Below are 21,359 nucleotides of genomic sequence, written 5' to 3' on the forward strand. Positions count from 1 at the left end.
GGGCATCCACAGCTTTCCCAGGCAACCTGTTCCTGTGTCTCACCATTCTCATAATGAAGAAATTCTTCCTTATATCTAGTCTAAATCTGCTCCTCTCCAATGTATACCCATTGCTCCTAGTTCTATCACTGCAAACCTTTGTAAACAGTCCCTCCCCAGCTTTCTTGTAGCCCCCTCCAGGTATTGGAAGGAGCCTGTCCTCATATGGGAGGTGCTCCAGCCCTCTGATCATATTTGTAGCTCTCCGCTGGACCCGTTCCAACAGTTCCATATCCTTCTTATGTTGAGGATTCCAGAACTGGACACAACACTCCAAGTGAGGTCTCACAGGAGAGGAATAGAGGAGCAGAATCACCTCCCTCGACCTGCTAGCCACGCTTCTTTTGATGCAGCCCAGGCTTCTTATGATGCAGCCTTAATAGTAGAGGATACTGCCCATGGCTGGCAAAAAAAGGTTTGGCTGAGAGCTAGCTGAAAAATAGGCAGGTCTAGCTAAAAACCAAAGAGTTATACACCAAATATGAATGGAGTGAATCCTTTTGTGATCACACTGCAGAATATGGTGAACATCTGATACCTCCCTTAATATGCAGGAGGAGGAGTGTCTGCCAAAAGGCAAGAAAAACATATGCCACCATCTCTTTCCTTCACAGACCTCTTCATCCCTCATGCTAATTTAAATTTTCTCTTTTATCCTGAGTGTTGAGCTTTGCCAACATCAAGCTTACGTTTCATTACATTTTGTAATTAATTGGTCTGCTGGTAGTTTGAAGGTTGATTAGCTTTTTGTTACCTGTGATTACAAACAGGCACTCTTAAATGTTGCTTTAGTGTCAATCTGCTGCTCTATTCAAGAATAGTTTAGACATTTCCTCTTGTAATTAAAAGTAACCACTGATGGACAGGTAATCTAGCTGATGGATGGACCTAATACATGTTGTTTCCCAGTAGACGGTACTAGCAAATAAAGGTCCATGCACTGTTTGCAGTGGCAGGGCTTTTTAGTTCAGTTAATTGCTATTTGTTTTTAATCAATTACATACAACCAGCACATACAGTCTCCATTGACCTGTAAGAGGGGTGATCATTATTTTGCATAGCATACTGCTCTCTTTAATCCCTGGGTTCTTGACAGAAGGTGCAGTCTCGTTTCTGATCCTCTCCCGACTCAATCTGAATGGTGATGGAGTGAAAACTGTAGTGCTCAAACAGGGCTCGGGTAATATCTCTCAGAATCTTCTGGCTGTCCGCTGTGTCTGCTACAGATGGCAAGCAGAAAATAATCAAAATGTGTATAATAGAATATTTTACACAAACATTATTACTGACAGAAACTATTTGCAAACAACCTGGCAAAAATAAGTTTGTTTGGAGAAGTGTTTCCTGTCCTTTTTATCCTCCTTTCAGGAACCTGTTTGTCAGCAAAAGTTTACTCATTTAAATGTGGTCAGAATACACAATTCCGGCAAGAGCTGAGCTAAGTTTAATCACCAAAGAGATTCAGTTTGGCAGAAGACAATTTCTGGAGGAAAGAAGGGATAGTTAATAAAGATTAGTTCATCCAGCCAGGGAATAGCAACAGTGCCAAGTCATTTGGATGGGTGATAGACCCATTCTTTTTGAGAAGCCGGGACTCCATGAGGGACTTCACCTCAGAACCTGTTCTTGGTCAAACAGAGGTGGAATGTGCAAACCAAACAGATAAACAAGAACATTGATCTAAGTAGAGGACAATTTGTCAACAGGGATAAGGACTATGTCTTTTAAAAGTATTTTTAAAGACTAATTGTTCCCCTGGAGTAACCTCTATGCTTCAAGCTATGTTTTAAAAACTGTTTTATAGCTGGAGATGCATCAAGAATGCAAATTTGCTCTGTAAATTTTTCTTATAGTGACCAAAAGTTCTAAATAAATTCACTCAAAGCATGTATTTAATTGTAAGAAAAATCTAGCCTGGGTCTAATTCTTCTCATTTATTTGAAATATCTTGTTGATTACTTCCATGCCCCACAACCTCTGCCGTTCTCAAGTTTTGGGCTAAGTAGAATTTCTTTGGCAAGATTTCTGGGAAGAGGATTTGACAGCTTTATTGTGGTTCTTGTTTTTTTATTTTTCCAACAAAATTATGACATTTCTTTCAAAAAGCAACAGATATACAGTGAGGTGTATCCCAATCAGGAGAGTCTGACCTCTACTAGGCAACAGCTGAATACTTAGACTCTGTTTACAGAAACTTACTGACCTGTGGCAACATGAACAGATAATATGGTTTGATTCATTGTCAGAGACCAAAGATGAAGGTTGTGAACAGACTCCACTTTCTCAACTGCTAAAATTCTTGCTTTCACTGCATCATACGCAAGTCCTTTGGCCGTTCCTTAAAAAGGGAAATTGGGAAAAGAAAATATATTTTGAAGAGACAATAACGATGATCATTAGAGAAAAATGCATCATTAACTTTTATTCAGTTAGATATATAATTTTTATGAAAATGCTTTGGAAAGCCTCTCTATTTCAGCATTCACTGCGCAGTTTAAAACTACCCATTGCTTTATACTTCTCCATAGAAGAATGAGATTCTTGCATATCTTAAGAAACACTCTGAGGGTTTCTTTTACATAGGGAAGTAAGCTGTTTAGGCACATTATGTCATAGTTTTGCACAAACATCCTTTGTGAGTGCAGATTTTATGGCATCACCTGAGCACATCTGAGGGATTTTGTCTTTAACATATTTACACAATAGAGAAGCATCTGTTTAGCAGAGAGGGAAAGATAAGCATAAAGTTGTTTGAATGAGAAGTCTTTGATGAGACTAGATCCCAGGTCTAGTTAATGAGTAGATCAGTGATTGTGACTCCTTTCCTTCTTACGAAAGATGGTGATGACCCTCATTTAGATTGAGGGCAATTGTGACAGGGTGAATTGCAACATGAAATTCAGAGTTTAATCTAAATATCTAAATCGGTATTTGACCAAGTAATTTAACTACGGATCTTCCCTGGAATGAGACATGAGAGTTTGGAAAGGCACCTCTATGCCCATCTGAACAGCTATGCTCACCAAGCTTAACTCAGTTCAGCAAACTGAAAAATATTTTTAATGCCACAAGTTATGAAGCGTAATAATGATAAGCACAGTATTGGTTGTCTTTCATAACATAACTGATAATTATTTCTAATTGTTAATGATCTCAGTGTTGTCTGCTTAGTCTTATCTGTTTATTGCAAAAATGATATGCTATATGGAGTACTGGCTTAGTACAATATGATGCTGGTACACATGCTGTTCAGAGAAAACCGTGGGCAGTCAGTGCCTGTGTGACACAGTTGCATGGGATGTGGGGTTGACACCCAGGGACAGACTGGAAGTTCTGTGCATGGGGTGAGAGCCACCTCCGATACCAGCTTTAACATCCAAGTTCTCTTCAGAAAATTCTGGGCAGAATATGTTACTTAGAAGGCAGGTGACTGGCTTCAGAGATCTCCTGCAGAAGGACAATGGAAAAGGGCTTGCTGCAGAGGGGAAGAGAGCACTGCCAATTTTGGCATATCAATGCTACCTATGGAAGCTGGCAATCACTATTCTGAGAAAAAGACCTGTGTGTGCCAGAGGGTGCCAGGCCGTCCTGGTAGTTTGATTTTTTTTGGTAATCAAGAGATCTTCTGATACTGTCAGTTGCTGCGCTTATACTAGGTATGCTTCTACGCAAATGGTCTATCATCTCACCGTCACAGAAAGTAAACCAACCCTAGAATGAAGCTTTATTGTGAAACAATATTGGACATTTTCTTTCTTGAAACAGAAGTAGGTGCAAAGTGAAAGAGAGAAGTAAAGAGCCATGCAGTCTCACTGAGTAGCTCATATCCATTTAAAAGCTACACTGTTATAGCTACTTTCCCCTTTAATCCTTATATTTTCACAGCTGAAAAAGAATTTGCATTGTATTATTCAGTGTAAAGAAGGCAAAACCATGCATCTATGACTGCTCAAGTCATTTGGCCTTGCAAATCAAATGTTCAGGCCCATAGCTGACAGGATTAAATATTGCTAAGCCTATTTTTTTTGTGGCTGATATGCTGGGAATTGTCTATTCCCTTGCACCTGAATGCGACTGGAAAGCTCCATCAGTATTCTTTTCTGAATTGGCATAACTAAAAATCTTTTAAATTTCTGCCTCTTGCATTCAGCCTATTTCACAGACACAGTTCAAAGCAGTCTTTTTCTTTCTTTGCTCTTTTTTTTTGGCAGACTTGTTTTTCAAATGGTTAAAGGAATTACACAATGAACAATGGAAGAAGAAATCTCCTATGCCAAAGGGACAATAAAGAGCAATTCTATGCATATAACAAACAAAAGCAACTTATTTTAGAAATAGATTGGGAGTTCATTAGCAAAACACCAATACACAGATTTTTTTTGAAAAAATGACTTATGTATAAGTCTTCTAGTGCAATAGTAGAAAAGAGTTTTGATTAAAGTATGATCAGAGTTATGAGAGTACTAGAAACTGATACAGAAGTGTGCTATTATACTTTTGTCAGCGTATATAAGCATTGTGGAAAGAGAAAGAATAAAACCCAGAACATAACTGTATTGATTTTGCAATCAGGTCCTACCTTCCATTAACACAATCAAAATATCCCTTAAAATGGTGATGGTGGTTGCCAAAACAAAGATGGAAAACACAAATGTGCAGACTGGGTCAGCTATTTTGTATTCTGGCTAGAAAAATACAAACACACCACTTTATTAATTCATCATTGTTGGTTATCATCATTTTTAATTAGTTAATTTCAAAGAATAATACATCCCATTCATCTAGTACAAAATCAGCTGACCTCCCTTGCCAGCTAGGAAGCCACAGCACAGGGAGTGAAAGTGCTATGGTCAAAGGAAGGGAGAGACAAGGAAATATCCTCCAGTAAAACACCAAGAAGTAAACATTGCACTCTGAACAGTCATTTCAATTCCCAGGAATAAATATAATTGACTAAATTACAATGTATATTATTAAAACAGAGAAAATATTTACGTATTCTTTAGTGTCACAATGATTTGAAAATAACTTTTATCCTTCATTGCAAGAAAGGCAAGTGAACTAGTAAAACTAACCTTGAAGAAGATGATAAGTGCACTAATTAGCACACTAATACTCTGGAACAGATCTCCAATGGCGTGCACAAAGGCTGCCCGCAGACTGGCATTGCTCAGACCTGGCTTTTGGGGAGGGGCTGATGTGTGTTCCCTGGCTTGTGCCCCATGGCTGTGCCCGTGGCCGGTCTGGTACAGAATCAGGCTTAGTCTGCAAGGAATGTAAAGCTGCAAATATCAGTGGGGTTATTCCACCTCTGAAGGCAGTGACATCACATATACCATCAATCCTCTGACTTCTGCATGCTGAACAGTACTATCAGTCACATTAAGGCAAAATACAGAGTGGCTAAGTAGCTAATTCCTGGGTGTTACAGTGTATTGCATACAAACAAGAAAGTCTGTGAACAAGGGAATTAATTAGGCCTCATTTTCAATAGAGTTCTTTTCTGACCTCTAGTACTAAGTGAGATGAAGATTAATCTTTTCCTGCAGTTTGCCCATTCATAATTTCCCTTCCCACTGTGACAGGTAACGGAAAGGAGGAGAGCAACTGCAGTCTTCGATGGGAAGCAGGATCTGTCTTCACTATCCATTTCCATATTCTCATGAAACTAATAAAAATATTTTCAAGGCCAATATCTCTCTACAGTTTTTATTGAAATACAGAAGCAAGTTCAATGTCCAAAAATTACATATAGAGGAAAAAAAAGTAACTTACAGAATGTTGGCGAGCACAGCACAAGCAGAGGTAATGAGCATCACTGTAGCATCAATATTGTAATCAGAGTGCAGCAGCCTCATGCCAGCCAAATATGTCAACACACCAGTCACCATCCAAACGATTACCATAGACATCAAAGCTCCCAGAATTTCTAGGAATTAAAAAAATCTAATTTCAACAGGAGTCATAAAAGAAACACAAGAAACTTTTCAGGGAATGATACTGATGTTTCCAGGTTTGTGAGCTTTATAGTCAGGAAAGTTATTTCTTGTGTCTTGACAGCCTTGATGCTCACAAAGAATGGGCCAAAGAATGCTCACAAAGAATGGGCTCATAGCATATCCAGTGGCTGCCCAGGGTAGCCCCATATATATGGTGGACTAACCTTGTTCTACCTTCTTCTACTTTTGTGCCTATTAGAGTATTGAGTTCATGGCGCATTTGGAGAAACTGGAGGAATTAAAAAATCATTTGATGTGGGTGATGGCCTTGAATTGTTAGACAGTTTGGGGAGTTTTGGGTAGAGCAAAAGGAGTTGTAATGGGTAGGAAAGATAAAAGAGCAATTCTTTTACACCTTATATAATCGGCTGGCCTTTCAAGAATAGAATGAGGACCCCAGGAACCAGTCCTCCTTCCCGAAAGAGATTATCTTGGTGACTGGAGTGGGGGCTGGAGGGAAGGAGAGAGGCATGGGTCACCCAAACCCACTGGCAGACTTAGTCCTCCTCCAGCTGCCTCTCTTGTTTCTGCACACCTCTCATCAATTCACACTTCAGCGACAGCCTCTAGTTGAGCCCCTATCAGTAAAACCTCTCCTTCTTCTCTCCTGAGACTCGTCCTGCCAATGCCATAAAATCATTTTTGTGTCACCAGCAGTGATGACGATGAAAGAAGTTATTTTTTCCCTGGGGCAGCAAAATTTAATTTTGTCTCTACTGGCTTTGAGTTGGGCTCAAATTAGTCTAATCCCCGAGGCCACCTTTTATTGCACTGCCACAGCCAGGGTCCAGGGATGTCTATATGAATGTGCAGCATGTTTTAATAGGATGTGGGACTAGTAATTGACATGTGATGTGAATGGGTACATGTGGCACTTTATGAGCTCAACAGAGACAATACAAAGGAAAACGAAAGTTCACGGTAAAGTTGAAGGTAGTGATATCCAGAAAGAGCAAAGCATATGCACAGATCTCCACTGTCAATGCATGAAAGCAGCTGAAACTCATCTTATGATTTTGAATGCATTTTTTGAAGGATCACACCTTTTGCAGCAGTCCAGTCATCAAATGCTTATCAAAATAACTGTTTTGTCTGAAACTGACAAAGAGTGAATGAAACTTGCACTGATAGAGAAATCTGCTTTTGCTTAAAAGTAGATAGAAATCAACATAAAGCATGGTTTCTATATTTTCTGGTAAATTTGGTGTTTATATTGTTTGCAAGTTACAGGTTGAAAACCTGCCACCTTGGCCCAGATGAAGGTATTGATGACTCTGTTATCATTCACAAGAAAGGAGCCAAAAGCTTTTAGAAACACCTGCATGAATGTCTGTGTGTTTATGCATTACTCCACAATGAATATGTTAGAGGTCATCTTTACCTACACAGGCGAAAATACATGTTACTTTTCAGTGTAGCATGTTAGCAAAAGGTTAGCTAATCTTACAGACCAGTTCAGTATCACTAAATGTTTTAGTCAGGATTTTCTCAGTTCAATAACTTCAGAACTAACAGAGCACAGTAAAAAATAGCATAAATATTGTTCAGGAAACTCTGCATCATAATAGAGATACAGAAATAAAGTCGAAGAGAGCTATTCTACCTGGAAGTATGTCTAGCTCACACTATCAGTCTTATTCAATATCGTGCTTCTAGCCATGTTGCTGAAAGTAGCTGCACACTCAAATAATTACACTGAACTGCTGTCTTGACTGATTCTGCTGCCTGATTCTGGCTTAGAAGGCAGAAGGCATTCAGACAGCTCCTGCTCAGTCTGAGCCCTGTCATACACAGCCTCTGCATGACAAAGTCTATCTATCAGTCTGAGAAAAGCAGTGAAAAAAACCAGCTTCCAGTGTCATGGAAGGCTGCAGCTGCAAGACTTTGGTAGTAAGCGCACAGTGACTCTGCCACCCACCTGTCTGCCCTCAGCTGCTCTTTTAAGTCACCTACTTGCATATTAAACTGGAAAACAAGCAAGAAATAGGATAACTATTGTGGAATGCAAGTAAATAGTCACTGACATTTGATGCAGGATTCTCTTTGCTGCCAGGATAAAAAGGCAATAAATGATGGATCTTGAAGTCCTGCATTTCAATGACAAAAATTAAAAAATCTAACACAGACTGAGGATGAAGTTACACACAATAACTGAATCTGTCTACCCTCTTCTCTTCACCAAGATAGAAGTCTCACTTTCACTACCATTTCCTCTCAGAGCATAAAACCAAAAAGTAATTATGGATCAAATAACATTAAGTAGTAGTTAGCTATGACTGCAAATTTCAGCTGTGTTTGCAACATAATGCCAACGATGCTTCAGCCATACTAAACCTCCCCTTTATCCAGCAGCGTGTTTCCAGCAGTGTTGGTAGAACATAGGTAGGTACAAACATAAAGACTGGATCAGTACAGCATACATCTTCTCTGCCACATTCTGCAGGTATGGCTTGACTCAACATGTATAGATGACATGTAGCCTTCTAGAGTGGGAGCTGGAGACTTTGTGGAACACATTAGAACATTTCAAATAGCACTAATCACTTACGTATGAGCAACTAAATTGAGCCTGACAACACCCCGCATTGTATTAATTTCTAGACCAAGGCAACTAAATTAAAATGTCTGCATGTAAGTGTGAACTAGGTATCTTAGCTGCCATTGTGGATGATGAACATCAAATTAAAGTTGATTGACAAAGGTCCCTGTTCCATTGACTCACTAGGAATAAAACCTACTTTCTTAATTGTGAGCGTCCAGTGGTATTTGAAATGCCTTGGTCTTGTTCTTGGCACCCTGTGTAGAGTTCTGTGGGTCTTGCACCATAGCTGTCACCATACATAAGTCTCAGATGGATATAGCACTAGACCTTTATGTTTAAGCAGCAGAATGGAGCCTAGATCTCTGTTGCTCACTTGCTCGTTCTGCTTGTCATGTGTCCTGGGAGCAACAGTGTACTATCTCTTAAATATCTGCACACCTATGCTGGACACCAGCACATTTTCCAGTGCCTGGCCATGACAACCTCCCTTTTTCAGCTGACATTTTTACACTGTGACATGTTTGATACCTGCTCGATGCCACCCAAAAGTTAACTGCTTGGTGGGAGGTTTGGAAGCAAGCCACAGTGAGAAGAGGCTGATCAGGAAGCTCGTCAGGTCCACCAGGATGTGTGCCGCATCGGTGATCACTGCCAGGCTCCCAGCAATCTGCCCACCTGTGTGAAACATGCGTCTGCATCACAGTTCTGGTCAGAAATTTGAGTCAACCAGATCAAACTGGAGACCTGCTTTGCCAGTCAAAGGGAATATTCAATTTTCGGTGATCATAGACATGACTCAAAACTCTTCAAAGATAACTTCATTTGTACCCCATTCGTGCCACGAAAGTAATAAGGTGATATTCTTGGTCCTCTCTTTGTTCTTTCTTAGAGAGAGAGAGAGAGAGAGAGAGAGAGACCCAGGGACAATAAGAGTTGTGATATATTAGTGCTGTGCATTTATTATTATTGCACTGTTTCACTGTGACTATTTTAGTATCAGACTTCTTGGTGAAAAGCAGAATTAGGGATCACATTTCCACTGTCCTCCCATTATCTCTTCACAGATCACTGATATTTTTATGTATGTACAAGAACTCAGAGGCTTAGCTTGCAGGATTAATTTCCCATTTATTGAAGGAAAATATGCATGTTCTTCTTGAGTTTTGGGTATGTGGATGCCCAACTGCTTATTTGTCACAAGCGATGCTGAAACGGGAATAAAAGGAAAGGGCCCACTAGGAGAGCTGTGATAAATAACCAACCATTTTTGTGAGGGCATAGAGAAAAATGTTCTGTTCGCAGGACTAATCTATCATTTTGCATCTGTAATGCATGATTTAATTTTCCTGCTAAAGCTGGAAAATTGTGGCTTAATGTCATTTTACTTTAGGGTTTTTGGTTTCATGTGAATTCCGAAAGGAAAACCCAAGCCATTTCAGGCTATCTGAAACCACACTTCTTTTACCCAGTAAGCCAAATATTATTTTGCCAAATTCTTCTAACCATTTCTCAGGGCTAAAGACAAATCCAAAGAAACTAAAAGGTTGTTCTAAACTACCCCAGCTGCCAGTGGCTGCAAAAGAAGACAAAGATCCCAGTCAGGAAGCAGTCCTGCCAACTTGTTATCATAGAGAAATCTTTTTATCAGAGTGAAAATATAGAAAAATGGAAATGTGAAAATATAGAAAAATGGAAATATGAAATAATAGAGCTAAATTGTCTCGTTCCTGTATCTTGCAATATATTTCCATCTTTTTTCAGTCATTCAACTCATTTCAGCTCACCTGTTTCTCCTGACCAAAACCCATATGAGAATCAGTGAATTCTGAAAAACATCATAAAGTGCCTCATTCAAACCTTTGCCAAGAAACTGCTGCCAAATGGACATGTAGACATATATCTTGTTTCCTGATAGATGGAAAGTCTTCATGCTAACTGGGTGGACTGTCTCTTTAATTTCCTCCCACATGCAGATTTCAGATTAGAATACCTAACACTGTATGATTTGTCACCACAGGAAAATGTATATTGCACATTTGGGCATATATTAATTTTTTCTGTTGCCTCACATACATCCCATTTACAGTTGCCTGAAAGTTACTTCCCAAAAGGGAGCAAGCACGACTGCAGAACTGGGGGGTGTCTCATTCCCTTCAGTAAAATGAATAATTCAACAGAACGGGGATTTCCCAGAATATGAGCATGTGTATATGCATATATACTATTTCATCATGACCCAGCTCCTAGACATTCACTGTCTGCAGGATTGCTGTTTCGCAAGTAGGAAGCAATTTTGTTTAGCAGAGGGAAGCAGGCTCATCTAGCAGCGCACAGATGTTAACCAAGGTATCAGCTATCTTTTAGCAAACAAATATGTGGAGTACTAGCTGCCTGCAAAACCATATTGCATTTTAGATACTGTATTTCCATGTTCTGCAGGACAGTATTACAAAAGCTTACTTCTAGCCTGCCATCTTTGCAAATGTTGACAAATCATTATTTTATGTATTGCTAGCATAGCTTATGTCTTGGGTGAATTTCTGAGGCCTCAGCCTGCTTATCTTAGCAACCTGGTCAAGTCTTTACAATCTTTTTTGACATGATGACACATGCTGGGTTTGTCTCTTTCTAGTGCCTAAATGGAAATAAAGTACTTTGAAATCCACCTTTCGTCCTTAGCCACTAAAAATCCTTAGGAAGCGCATTTACATCAGGGCTGTACATAGGGTGTCTGATATCTCCAAATCCATGGAGATCTAGATGGATCTGCATCAGAAGAAGAGAAGATTATTAGAGTTGTCCTTTGGAAATGGTATATCAGGGTCAGCCAACAGTGCCCTTTTGGGAGAGTAGTAAGGGCCAGCACAGATGGTTTGAGCGAAAAATATTACAGGAAAGGCCTAGGAATTCAAAGAAGCACAACTTTTCAATCTCTTTGAGTGTGATGCATCTTTGTTTCCTCTGTTTAATATTATAATTCCCACAGAAGTTTTTTGCCCTTTAGAAGAGAAAGAAGGGGAAGTATTCTTTATTTTCAAGAGTATAGCCTGTGTAACAGTTATAGGCTTTGATTGCTTAGTATCAATACTTCCAACGTGGCCTTTATGACTTACTATTACCCATAATGAATGTTTATTGCTTTGTATACCACAAAGCAGTAAAATTATCAGTCACTCAATGGTCAATCGTCAGGCACAGGCAGTCTAGCTTAACGATTGAAAAAATTAAATGTGTGGTTCGTAATTACAAAAATCTCCATAGACTGCTGCCTGTAACTGCAGTTAATAACTGGTTTGTCAAAGTTTAATGGTCTGAAGCAAAATGGTCTTCAAGCCTGTTACTTAAGCTGTCACTGCAAAAAAGCTGTATGATTCATTAAGCTAAATGAAACATTTAGTTAACGTATCATCTGTCCTTCCAATTACCCTCTAGCATTGCCACATTCACCAAACTTAAGCCTACTGGTTATATGGTTTTGTTAATAATGCATCGCTTCTGGAGCTGGAAAATACTGCATGGAGATTAGTGGTGTGCACCGGTTTCCATGAGGGAAATGCACATGACCTACAAACAAAAGGACTTCTTGCAGATGAAACACAAGGGAGGAAAGAGCTGGAGAAGTCCCTGCTGGGTTTGGCAGCTGAAGAAGAAGGCAGAGACATAGCTGCTCTTTCAGTGCCTCCACTTCCCACCTGTGGGCAAGATAAAGACTTTCTACTTAATTTTCATGGGGCTCCAGGGATGCTGAAGCTGGGAAAACAGGGGTTTCAGAGGCATTCCAGGCTGATTTTGTTACATCCCCTCGAGCATATGTGCAAAATCCTGTGTGAATCTTCATGCCTTATCTTACCTCACCTCACCATCGAGAAGGGGAAATAGAAACTAGCAGCTAGGTATAAATACCACAGAAGACATGCAGGGACCAGATTGGTAAGACAAAGTGAAGGCTGATGCTCTATGAGCAAGCAAACCCCCTATACTGGATATTGTAGAATAAGTCCAAAAGTGAAGGCTAATTAGACATGAAAATAATCTTCCATTGATCCAGAGACACACCAGCAGTCCAATTTAAAACATGCCCTGGTATAAATACATTGATTTAACTGAAGAAAAGCAGATGGTGAATCTGGCACTGGATTCCCCTGGATTTTGTAAAGACGCTGGCATTTAATACCAGATCCTGCTGCTAGCAGCTTTCATCAGTGCTGAGGTCTCATTGGCCTGGATAAGCATGGAAAATCTTTAATCTTTTCAAAAACAATGTAACACAATCTATTAGAAACCTTTTGTGACATGATACTAAGACACGCTAGTCATTTTTAGCTGAGCTTAAAGACCTGGGAGGATAGCTTAGATCGTAAACTGATAATTGTATTACCACCCAGATGCAGTCCTTAAATGAATATATGAAAATATTTTCATAATTTCACTTAGAAAAATCCCACAAGTCTTTTGAAGATTGTGAAGAAAGGAGAGATATTTTATCCCCCCAGGCATCATGGGTCCCTGCACTAAGAGTGGGTACAAAAGGGCATGAATTTGGCTGTACTGAGCTCCAAACTGAGCTCTCTGTGGGCAAAAATACTCCCCTGTAATCTCAGCAATCATGAAGAAGATGCAAATTACTGATGCTACACAGAGCTTCCTCCTGGCTTGATGCTGCTCCCTTTTTCTGTTTTCATAGGCCTGTGAGTAGCTGTGACAGTGATACGCTGAATTAGCTTCAGTAACTTCTACTTTCTGCTGCTGCCTCTCTTCATTTAAATTCTTCTGATGCCGGCTCATCCTTAGGGATTGAAAGAAACAGAAGGTTAAAAAAAGAAAAACCCTGGTTATTTGGGCATCTAGCCCTGCAGCCCCAGAAACTATGTAATTAATTCTTTTCAAAGATAAAAGCAGCATTGGGAACAGCAGAGCAGGTTGTAGAAAAGACTTGCTCACACAAGCAAGACTCTGCAGGAGGGAGCTGCACATGAAATAAGTGCTCCGGCTGTGTTTCCCAGTTTCTTGGGCTTTCCTACATAATTTAATAGTTTATGAAGCACAGGGTGATTTTTTTGGGCTGCGTATTTTATGCACACGATATGATTTTCAGGAAGTCATAACTTGTGCATATAGTAACCAAATTCAGCATAGCATGGAGAGAGTTCTATGGAAAATTCAAATTTTTATTCCCAACAGCTTCTTCAGGAAGACTATTAAAAAAAAAAAAAAAAAAAGGCAAAGTTCTTTTTCTCAAATATAACTGACTGAAGATATTTCCCTCCTCTCTTTGCCTGCAGAACTATTTTATCTAAAATTTCCACATATGTACAAAAACTATCAATCTTTCAGCAGGACCTGAACATAGAAAATGTTAGCCCAGATCTATCAAAGGCACTTAAAGAAATCAGTTCTCCATAGTATGCTGACCCCTTTGTGCCACAGATTTCATAGAAAAGCAAGAAGTTCAGCAGAAGTAGCTCTTCAAGCATTGCCCTATCACAACGTGATTTTCCAGTCAAATTTGCTCTCCCACAAAATCTCAATGCTGTCCTTCTCAGGGCTTCTGCATAGGAAATACAGGATACAGGTAGAGAGGTCCAAGGTAGAGCACATTGCATTGCAACTGCGGGAGCTTCTGAATAACCATCATGCCTGGTGCTTTCAGTAGAGCAGCCCAGAGACTCCCTTAGTTCATTCTTGAGGCCCCAAAGTGATGTGGTAAGCAAGAGCATCCCCTCCTCCTTATTTCTCAACTGAGAATAGCCTAAACACAAAAAAAAAAAAAAAAAAGCAACCCCTAAACCATGGTCCTGGAGGCTCTACTGAAGACCATTATGTCTCTCCAGATACATTTGCTGTCACAGCTACTCCTAATGTGATTTTTCACATGTAAAACCTCCCCTGTTATGTACTGAGACGTGCGGGAGTGCACGGTACATCAAAAGGTGAATTCTGCCCAGATGCACCTATGTAACATCCATATAACCACGTGTAACAACTACTCGAAGTTTGTGTGTGCAGGGCCATACCCTGCAAGCCTATGTGGACATGCAGCAAACCCCACCGTTGTTTCCAAGTCTAAAATTAGCCTGGGGGCACGCTGTTGGTCTGGGCTAAGCTGCCTCCACTAATAACAGCCTCTTTTCCCCATTCGGATGAAGGGCTTTCATTTAGGACCAGGAAGAATAGTTTCTTCAGTTATGGGAAGGAGATCTGTGCTCAGGGACGTTACATAGATCTCGGTTATTTTCTGTAGCACTTCTGCACGGTTTATGGAAGTGTCAAGATGTCTAAAATCTTTCTGAAAAGAAGTCATGCCAGTGGCTGCCGATCTGCAGCAGTCAACGTCAAGAAAAAAACTGCACTGAAGTCACAAGCTTTTTCCAGTTGCCTTTTAGGGCAGCCTGAGTGGGCTACAGCTGCTTAGCGCATCCAAAGTGCCCAGCAGCCCACAGCCCATCCGTGGGCAAGAGGCAAAGGCAGCTGCAAAGCTGTAGATGCCTCGGCCCCTCAATGTGTTTGTTAGCACCATGGAGGTACTGGTGAAAGGAGAAGAGCTGGCCCACCTCGGCAGTGAAGCCACCTGCAACTGTAGATAGTCAACGTGGATTGGGTTTTGTAAATATTATTGAGATGTTCCAGGGATGCAACATGTTCCCCTAAGTCAGCTTGTTTCCCAGCCAGGTCAGCATGTGGTCTCTGTTTGCTCATCAGAGGCAACCAGTTCCCTCTGCGTATGAGGCACTTGCGTAAAAGAGCGACTGGTCAGATCTAATGCCCAGTGCCTGGAGACAGTGAGTTTTCTTAATCCTTTTGTCAGTATTTTCCTTCGTATTGCCCACAACAACAAATAAGTGGGAGGTGGGCCACCTGGGGAATGGACTGCCCATCTGGCAGGTGTGGTCCCTGCTAGGAAGTTCTTCTCCAGTCCTTTAGTTCTATGTTTGTTAGGCTCCTCATGTGCCTGTGTCACTTACATACAATATTTCCTGGACATATTAGACTCAGAAAGTACCACAAATTTATTCCTTCCAGACAGCTGAATAAAATATTGTAGTTCTCTTTCTCTCCCCTGGAGATCAGGGCATGCAAGTTTTTTTTTTCATGATCCCTCTCTGGGGTTAACTTCCAATGCTTTTCTACAGTTTGCATGTAAAATTAATTTCCCTTTAACTGAATTTTCATCAGCTGGCATTGAACATTAAAATCATCTTAACGACATGAGTCATGATCAGCTCAACAGCCTGTCAGGGATACCAAAATTACCTCTGCAGATCTCTGAGCCACCAAATCCTTTCCTTGCTGTTAACAAAATAGGTCATTTTGTGACCCCCCCCTCCCTTTTTTAATCTTCAAGTCTCTCCATTGGCTTTCAAAACCTCAGAGCACCAGTGAGAGGTAGGAGAGCACTGTCCACAGATCTGGTTGAACAGATGCAAAAGCAAACAGAGACAGTGTAAACCCACGAATGTTACATTTTTCTGTATAAAGGGTACCTAAATAAAAGCAGCCCAGTTGTGAGAGGCAATGAGCATTCACTGTTCACTTTGAACTTGCAGAGCAGCATCTGGCCCTACGAGTTAGGAAGACTCCTGCCAGCTCCCATGCGTAACCATCATTTTTTTCTTCCAAGAGCAGCCTGCCACTAATTAAAACAATCTAAGAGACAGTTTTATAAATCTGTGAATCAAAAGCTTAAGGTGCAGAGATCAGCTCTGTCAAACCATAAAGCCGTTCTGAGTGTGTTAGAGAAAGGTGTAGCCTTTGAGCATCAGATCTCTGCACCAGCACACGGCAAGCAGAGTCTCAGATTAAAAATAATTTCTCCATTTTAAATTCTCTTTCCTTTGTAAAAAAGAGAGTAGGGGGAACATCACAGAAAGGCTCCTACTGAGTCATGCCTAGAAGGGGGGAAGGAGAAAATACTAATAAATATTGCAGATTCAATACAAATCATTAGCAAGAGCTTTGGATTACAACTTCCCTTTGTTTGTTTTCACTTGATCTGTTGGGTGCCTTGATCGACATGCTGATGGGAATAATTGCCGTCCTCCTAGACCATTATGAGATCCCCAGTCAAAAGAGCAAAATGTGGAGTCACTGCACTTCCCACAGGAGACCATCTCCTTCACAAGCAATTTTTGGTGCCTGAAAGAATAGTGAAACTGCCTCCCGAGAAAAATTTATCAAAGTCATAGTCACCTCCCTTATGCTGGCACTACTCTGATTTCAACTAAAAAAAATAATTCAATACCAGCGCTGAATATTTTCAAGTCATTTAAGACTCTGTTTATAGCTTGGCTGTCCAGATGTTGCTTTTCCTTTCACAGTATTGTGGGCACAAAACAAAGGCAAATATTAATATATTTGCATACATTTAGGTGCCTACTAGAAGAACACTACTCCTATGGCTATTTTATTTAGTCTTATTTTGAGGGCCTAGCCATATATGTATGAAATGTATTGTCAATAATTTTCCTTTTGCATAAAAGTATAACAATAGCTGTACTGAGTTAGACCAAAGGTGCTTGTAGCCAAGTACCCAAACTCTGTTTTGAGCATGAGGGGATACATAAGAGCAAACAAGGTACAAGAAAGGAACGTGTCCAGAGATGTACTGTTACCTGGTTGCACAAATCTGGAAGCTGGGAGGTGGCTAAATCAGAGCTTATGGGTCTAATAGCCCTTTATATATCTTTCTTCCATGAATCTGGCTGTCTTGAAAGTGTTGAGTACCACAGTTTAACTATAATTTGTGTGAAAATAATGCATCCTTTGTTACTCTTAAGCTGTCTCCCTGATATTTTAATTAGTCCTTATACTGTTAGAAATAATGAATGAGCATTCCCTGTTTATCTTCATTGCATCATTCATGATTTTATGCATCATTGTAATACTCCTGAATCATCAATTTCCTGAGCTGATGTCCTAGTTATTTAGTTTGTTTCATACCTCTTACTGTCTTGGTTTTAATTTTCTTTCTGAGATGAAGTGGGCATAACTGAATTAGTCATAATGGAGATGGCCTATGGCTAGTACTGGGCAGACACAATCCTTTCCACAGTGTACTCGTGTAATCTATCCTGCGGGCAAGAGTAACAGGATGGCTTTGGCTGAGTCCCCTAAGATACTACATGTTTCTGGTGTCAGCTGGTAAGCCAGTACAAAGGAGCCATAACCACAGGGCTCACAGCTAAATCCAGCTAAGTCACAAGAAACACCTAAAGTTTTCCTGAGCATTGAGTTCTGCAAAACACAAGGAGAGGTGAAAAGCCTTTACTTGATGAGGACTCTGATCCCATAAGAGTTTTCACAATGCCTGCAGGAAGGCAGTAAAGGAAGAAAATATTTCCTACATGCTTGTCATAGAAAATCAATTTCCATCTGAAGAAATCATCTCCCAGCCTCACTTCAGAATTTTTGCCTACTGGTATGAACCTGGCAGACAGGAATCAACTACAAATCTGAGGCTTCATTGATATGAATAACTACAGGTCACGTTAATGCCTTTTGTTAAAAACATGCGCATGAAGACAAGCCCTAAGGTTTTTACACATCTTTCCTGCTTTCTGCATTGCCTCCTTCCTCCCAACCTTGTCTCTTGTCTCAGAGACAAATTAAGAAAACAAAACCTTGAGACTAGAAGCCTTGAGTTTCATTTGTGTGATGGTATTCAAAATTCTATTATAATGACATATAAAGAACACAATTAAAATTCAGAAATCCATGCTGGATCATGCCAAAATCAAGTTCATAGTGTACATCTGATACAAATCCACTGATTTATGAAGTGAGATATTGAATATTTATGGTCAATATTGAGCTGATCTATTGTCATGAAGAAATAAAATCATCTAGCCTGTCTTCTCTCATGGAAACTTCAGGAATTTGGTCAAGATATTCCCTAGTCTTTGATAGATGGTTATCTAGAGCAACCTTGTTTGATCCCTCAGCTGACACCATTTTGAGCAAGAGGTTGGACCAGAGACCTCCTGAGGTCCCTTCCAACCTGAATTATCCTACAAGCCTACAGCTGACCTAATTTTCAGAGTGCTCAGTTAAAGATTACTGCCTTGCAATCATTTCAAGTTTGGCATGGGAGAATCTCAATGCATCCAAACCCACTAGTGACTACAGACCGGATTGGCATGCACAAAATATTTTCCTCCACAGCTTTGTGAGCAGGGAACAGGGCCTGTATTCAGACTTCCTACTTACGTGGTTAAGATAAAACAGCTTTATTCCCTGTGCATTTTAATAATGGCATTTATTAAAAAGAAAGAGGTTGAGGGATGGCAAAGAAATAGGCAATCTATGTGCATAATAAATTCTGTTGAAAGCATTAGAGCTGTTCATTAGGCCTTCACACAGGGAACAGAAAAATGTGGTAATTTAAACCAAAGGCTAAGATGAGCTTATTGCTGCTGATCGGCTTAAGACACCTGAAGCTGTTCATGCAGCCAGCCTGTGCAAGCCCGAGCCCAGCAGGCTGCCTCCCCTTGCCACGCTGGCTCTGGCCCCTGAGCTGGCTCTGGCCCCCCACCTGGCATCCCGGATCACTGGGTTACGAGATGGGGCACCTCTGAGGTGCCAGCTTTCCCAGACGGGAGGGAGACCCCAGCTTTCGGTCCTCCTTTGCTGCAATGGAATAACTAGGTCATGCAGTTAATCAAACTTCACCTGGCAAGAAAAGCGAGATGAAGTGTAACACAAAAGGTACCCACCACGACAAGAAGTCTTCCTCCTACTGGGGAGCTGTGTTAACACTGCCAAAACTCAGCCATCTCGGGACCTCTGCTATAGAGTCCCCCTAGGACTGGCCCTCACACTTTGGAGCTGTTAGGAATATCTGCAGCAATCAGCCCAACAATCACAATTGTCATAGCGATTTGCCCCCTCCAACTTCAATTCTAAACTAAGAAATAGTTACTGGAAAGAAATCAAATGCTCCAGGAGGTGAGACAGTCCTTATCGGGGTAGATCAGCTACCAGCAGTTACTGCCTCTGATGTGCATCCTGCTCCTTTTTTCACTGGTGATATTCCCTGTTCTCAGTGATCCAGGGAAACTGAGGGTTTCCTCAAGAGGCAGCCTAAAAACTATCCCTGTTTCAGCAAAACTTCCCACCCTGTGTAAAGGCTTCATCCAGAGATGTCCTTGTGTTCAGAGGTGGAAAGGGGTAAAAAGAACCTCAATGACTGAAGATGTGCTCATACAGTTGCAAACTATCAACAAAGCTCTGAGAGTTTTCAGTAACAAAAATGAATTGCAGAATCATATGGGATCTTTTAAAAATATAAATATTACCACAAAAGTCATTTTGGACAGTGCCATGTATATTTATGGAGCCCTGTAATAACATATAAATAACAACCCAGACACTCAAATAACTAAAATATGATGGCAGTGACCCCATTATAAGAACATGGAGAGACAGATTTCCATTTAAACTGACAGTGTTTATGCCAAATTTCTGTCCCACGCGTTTTTAAGAGAGCCAAGCAATAAATAACCTGAAAACCAATGAGATAATGGAAATGTCAAGAGGTGCTAAGCTGTAACTGAGCAGCTATTTTCTTTTAAAAATACTTGCTGGACTGAGCCAAGAAGAAGAATGAAAATAAGTTCAATTGCAAAACTATTTTGTGATAGACATTCGTACTTACTTTTTAACCCAAGCTACAACATATCTTATGTTTTCAGAGGGTCTTTCCTCAGTCAAGCAAGCATTTATTCACAGGACCTCTAGCACACAAGAGGTAAAGCAGCTTCAGGTCTGACAGACTATCCACATGAATAAAGTTCTGCAGGATCAAGTCCTTAACAGCATCGCATTTCTTTCACACCAAATGGATTATTTAGACATTCAAGCATGAAGGAGTCTTGAATCAAACACGGTGTCAATAGCACTATTATAATTCAGCCTAAAATTGCAGCATAATCCATGAGGTTTTGCATCCTACAATAAATCTACTAAGTTTATAAAATACATTGCAGAAGACACTTGCTTCAACAGTAGATTGGTTCAATCCATCAAAGATGCAGACACATCAGCCTGCTGTCTAGTAAATGCATCAAACATTTAATAAGAAAGTTCAGGAAGGAAAAAATCAAACAAAACATTTTGAAAGCAGTGAAAGATATTCCCTGAATGCACTGTGAAACTCCCTGTACTTTGACTTCAGCAGCCCATCAGTAATCTCATATTGCTCTCAAAGACAAAACAATGGCAGTGAAGGAAACAGAGCTGTGTTACCTGTCTAGGCCCAAGGAGTACTTCTTGGTGTCCCTCTCATTCACAAGGCAGGCTCTTTCAAGACCCTTATTGGCAGCCATCAGGAAAGTCGGTGGGGTTTTTCTTTCCCCCCCCTTAAACTCTCCTTTCTCTGCTAGAAGTGGATGTGGGCAAAAATGTCCTCCCAACTTAGGCAAAGGTCTCTGCCAACTGTTTTCAAATGAAAAGGTTCTAATAATCTTCTCAATAAACCCACAGCGAGAGAAAGCTGCTTTCCTAGTGCTGGTGGCGTCACTAAAATGCCAAACAGCAACTTGCTGAGCATGTCAGATAGGGGGGTTGGGACCTCCGTCTCTCTTTTTTTCCTTCTTTCGCCCTCCCATGTTTGATGTTGTGACGTGCTCTTGGGTCACGCGGTGGGTGCGTGTTCTCCTACTCACTGGCTTGAAGCTAAGTGCAGCAGTGCACAAACCGAAGTGCACACAGGCACTCACACAGGTGCACTGAAAGGGAGAAGAAAGGTGATTAAAACAGCCTGATTTTCCTGGAAACAATCAAAC

At 40.6% G+C, this 21,359-nt stretch overlaps 1 protein-coding gene across 1 annotated transcript; it reads right to left on the reverse strand.

Annotated features, from left to right (window-relative positions):
* Window positions 1–558: 558 nt before the first annotated feature.
* SLC30A8 (solute carrier family 30 member 8) lies at window positions 559–20,900 on the reverse strand. The gene is made up of 8 exons (XM_009568768.2): window positions 20,821–20,900; window positions 13,166–13,366; window positions 9,109–9,272; window positions 5,815–5,968; window positions 5,115–5,304; window positions 4,619–4,724; window positions 2,243–2,377; window positions 559–1,259 (listed from the first exon to the last, which is right to left on the reverse strand). The coding sequence occupies exons 1-8, from the start codon at window positions 20,898–20,900 to the stop codon at window positions 1,114–1,116; spliced, it is 1,176 nt and encodes a 391-aa protein (XP_009567063.2). The 3' UTR covers window positions 559–1,113.
* Between the last annotated feature and the right edge of the window lie 459 nt (window positions 20,901–21,359).

The sequence above is a fragment of the Cuculus canorus genome, chromosome 2, assembly GCF_017976375.1.
Source record: "Cuculus canorus isolate bCucCan1 chromosome 2, bCucCan1.pri, whole genome shotgun sequence".
Taxonomy (NCBI): domain Eukaryota; kingdom Metazoa; phylum Chordata; class Aves; order Cuculiformes; family Cuculidae; genus Cuculus; species Cuculus canorus.

What these genes read in the sequence shown, in the direction of transcription:
- SLC30A8 (XM_009568768.2), bottom strand. Translation starts at nt 20,900, where the DNA reads ATGGCTGCCAATAAGGGTCTTGAAAGAGCCTGCCTTGTGAATGAGAGG. An exon ending in TACTCCTTGGGCCTAGACAG is followed by an intron (nt 13,367 to 20,820) that starts GTAACACAGCTC and finishes TCAATCCCTAAG; the next exon opens with GATGAGCCGGCATCAGAAGA. An exon ending in ATTGCTGAGATTACAGGGGA is followed by an intron (nt 9,273 to 13,165) that starts GTATTTTTGCCC and finishes ACTGTGATGCAG; the next exon opens with ACGCATGTTTCACACAGGTG.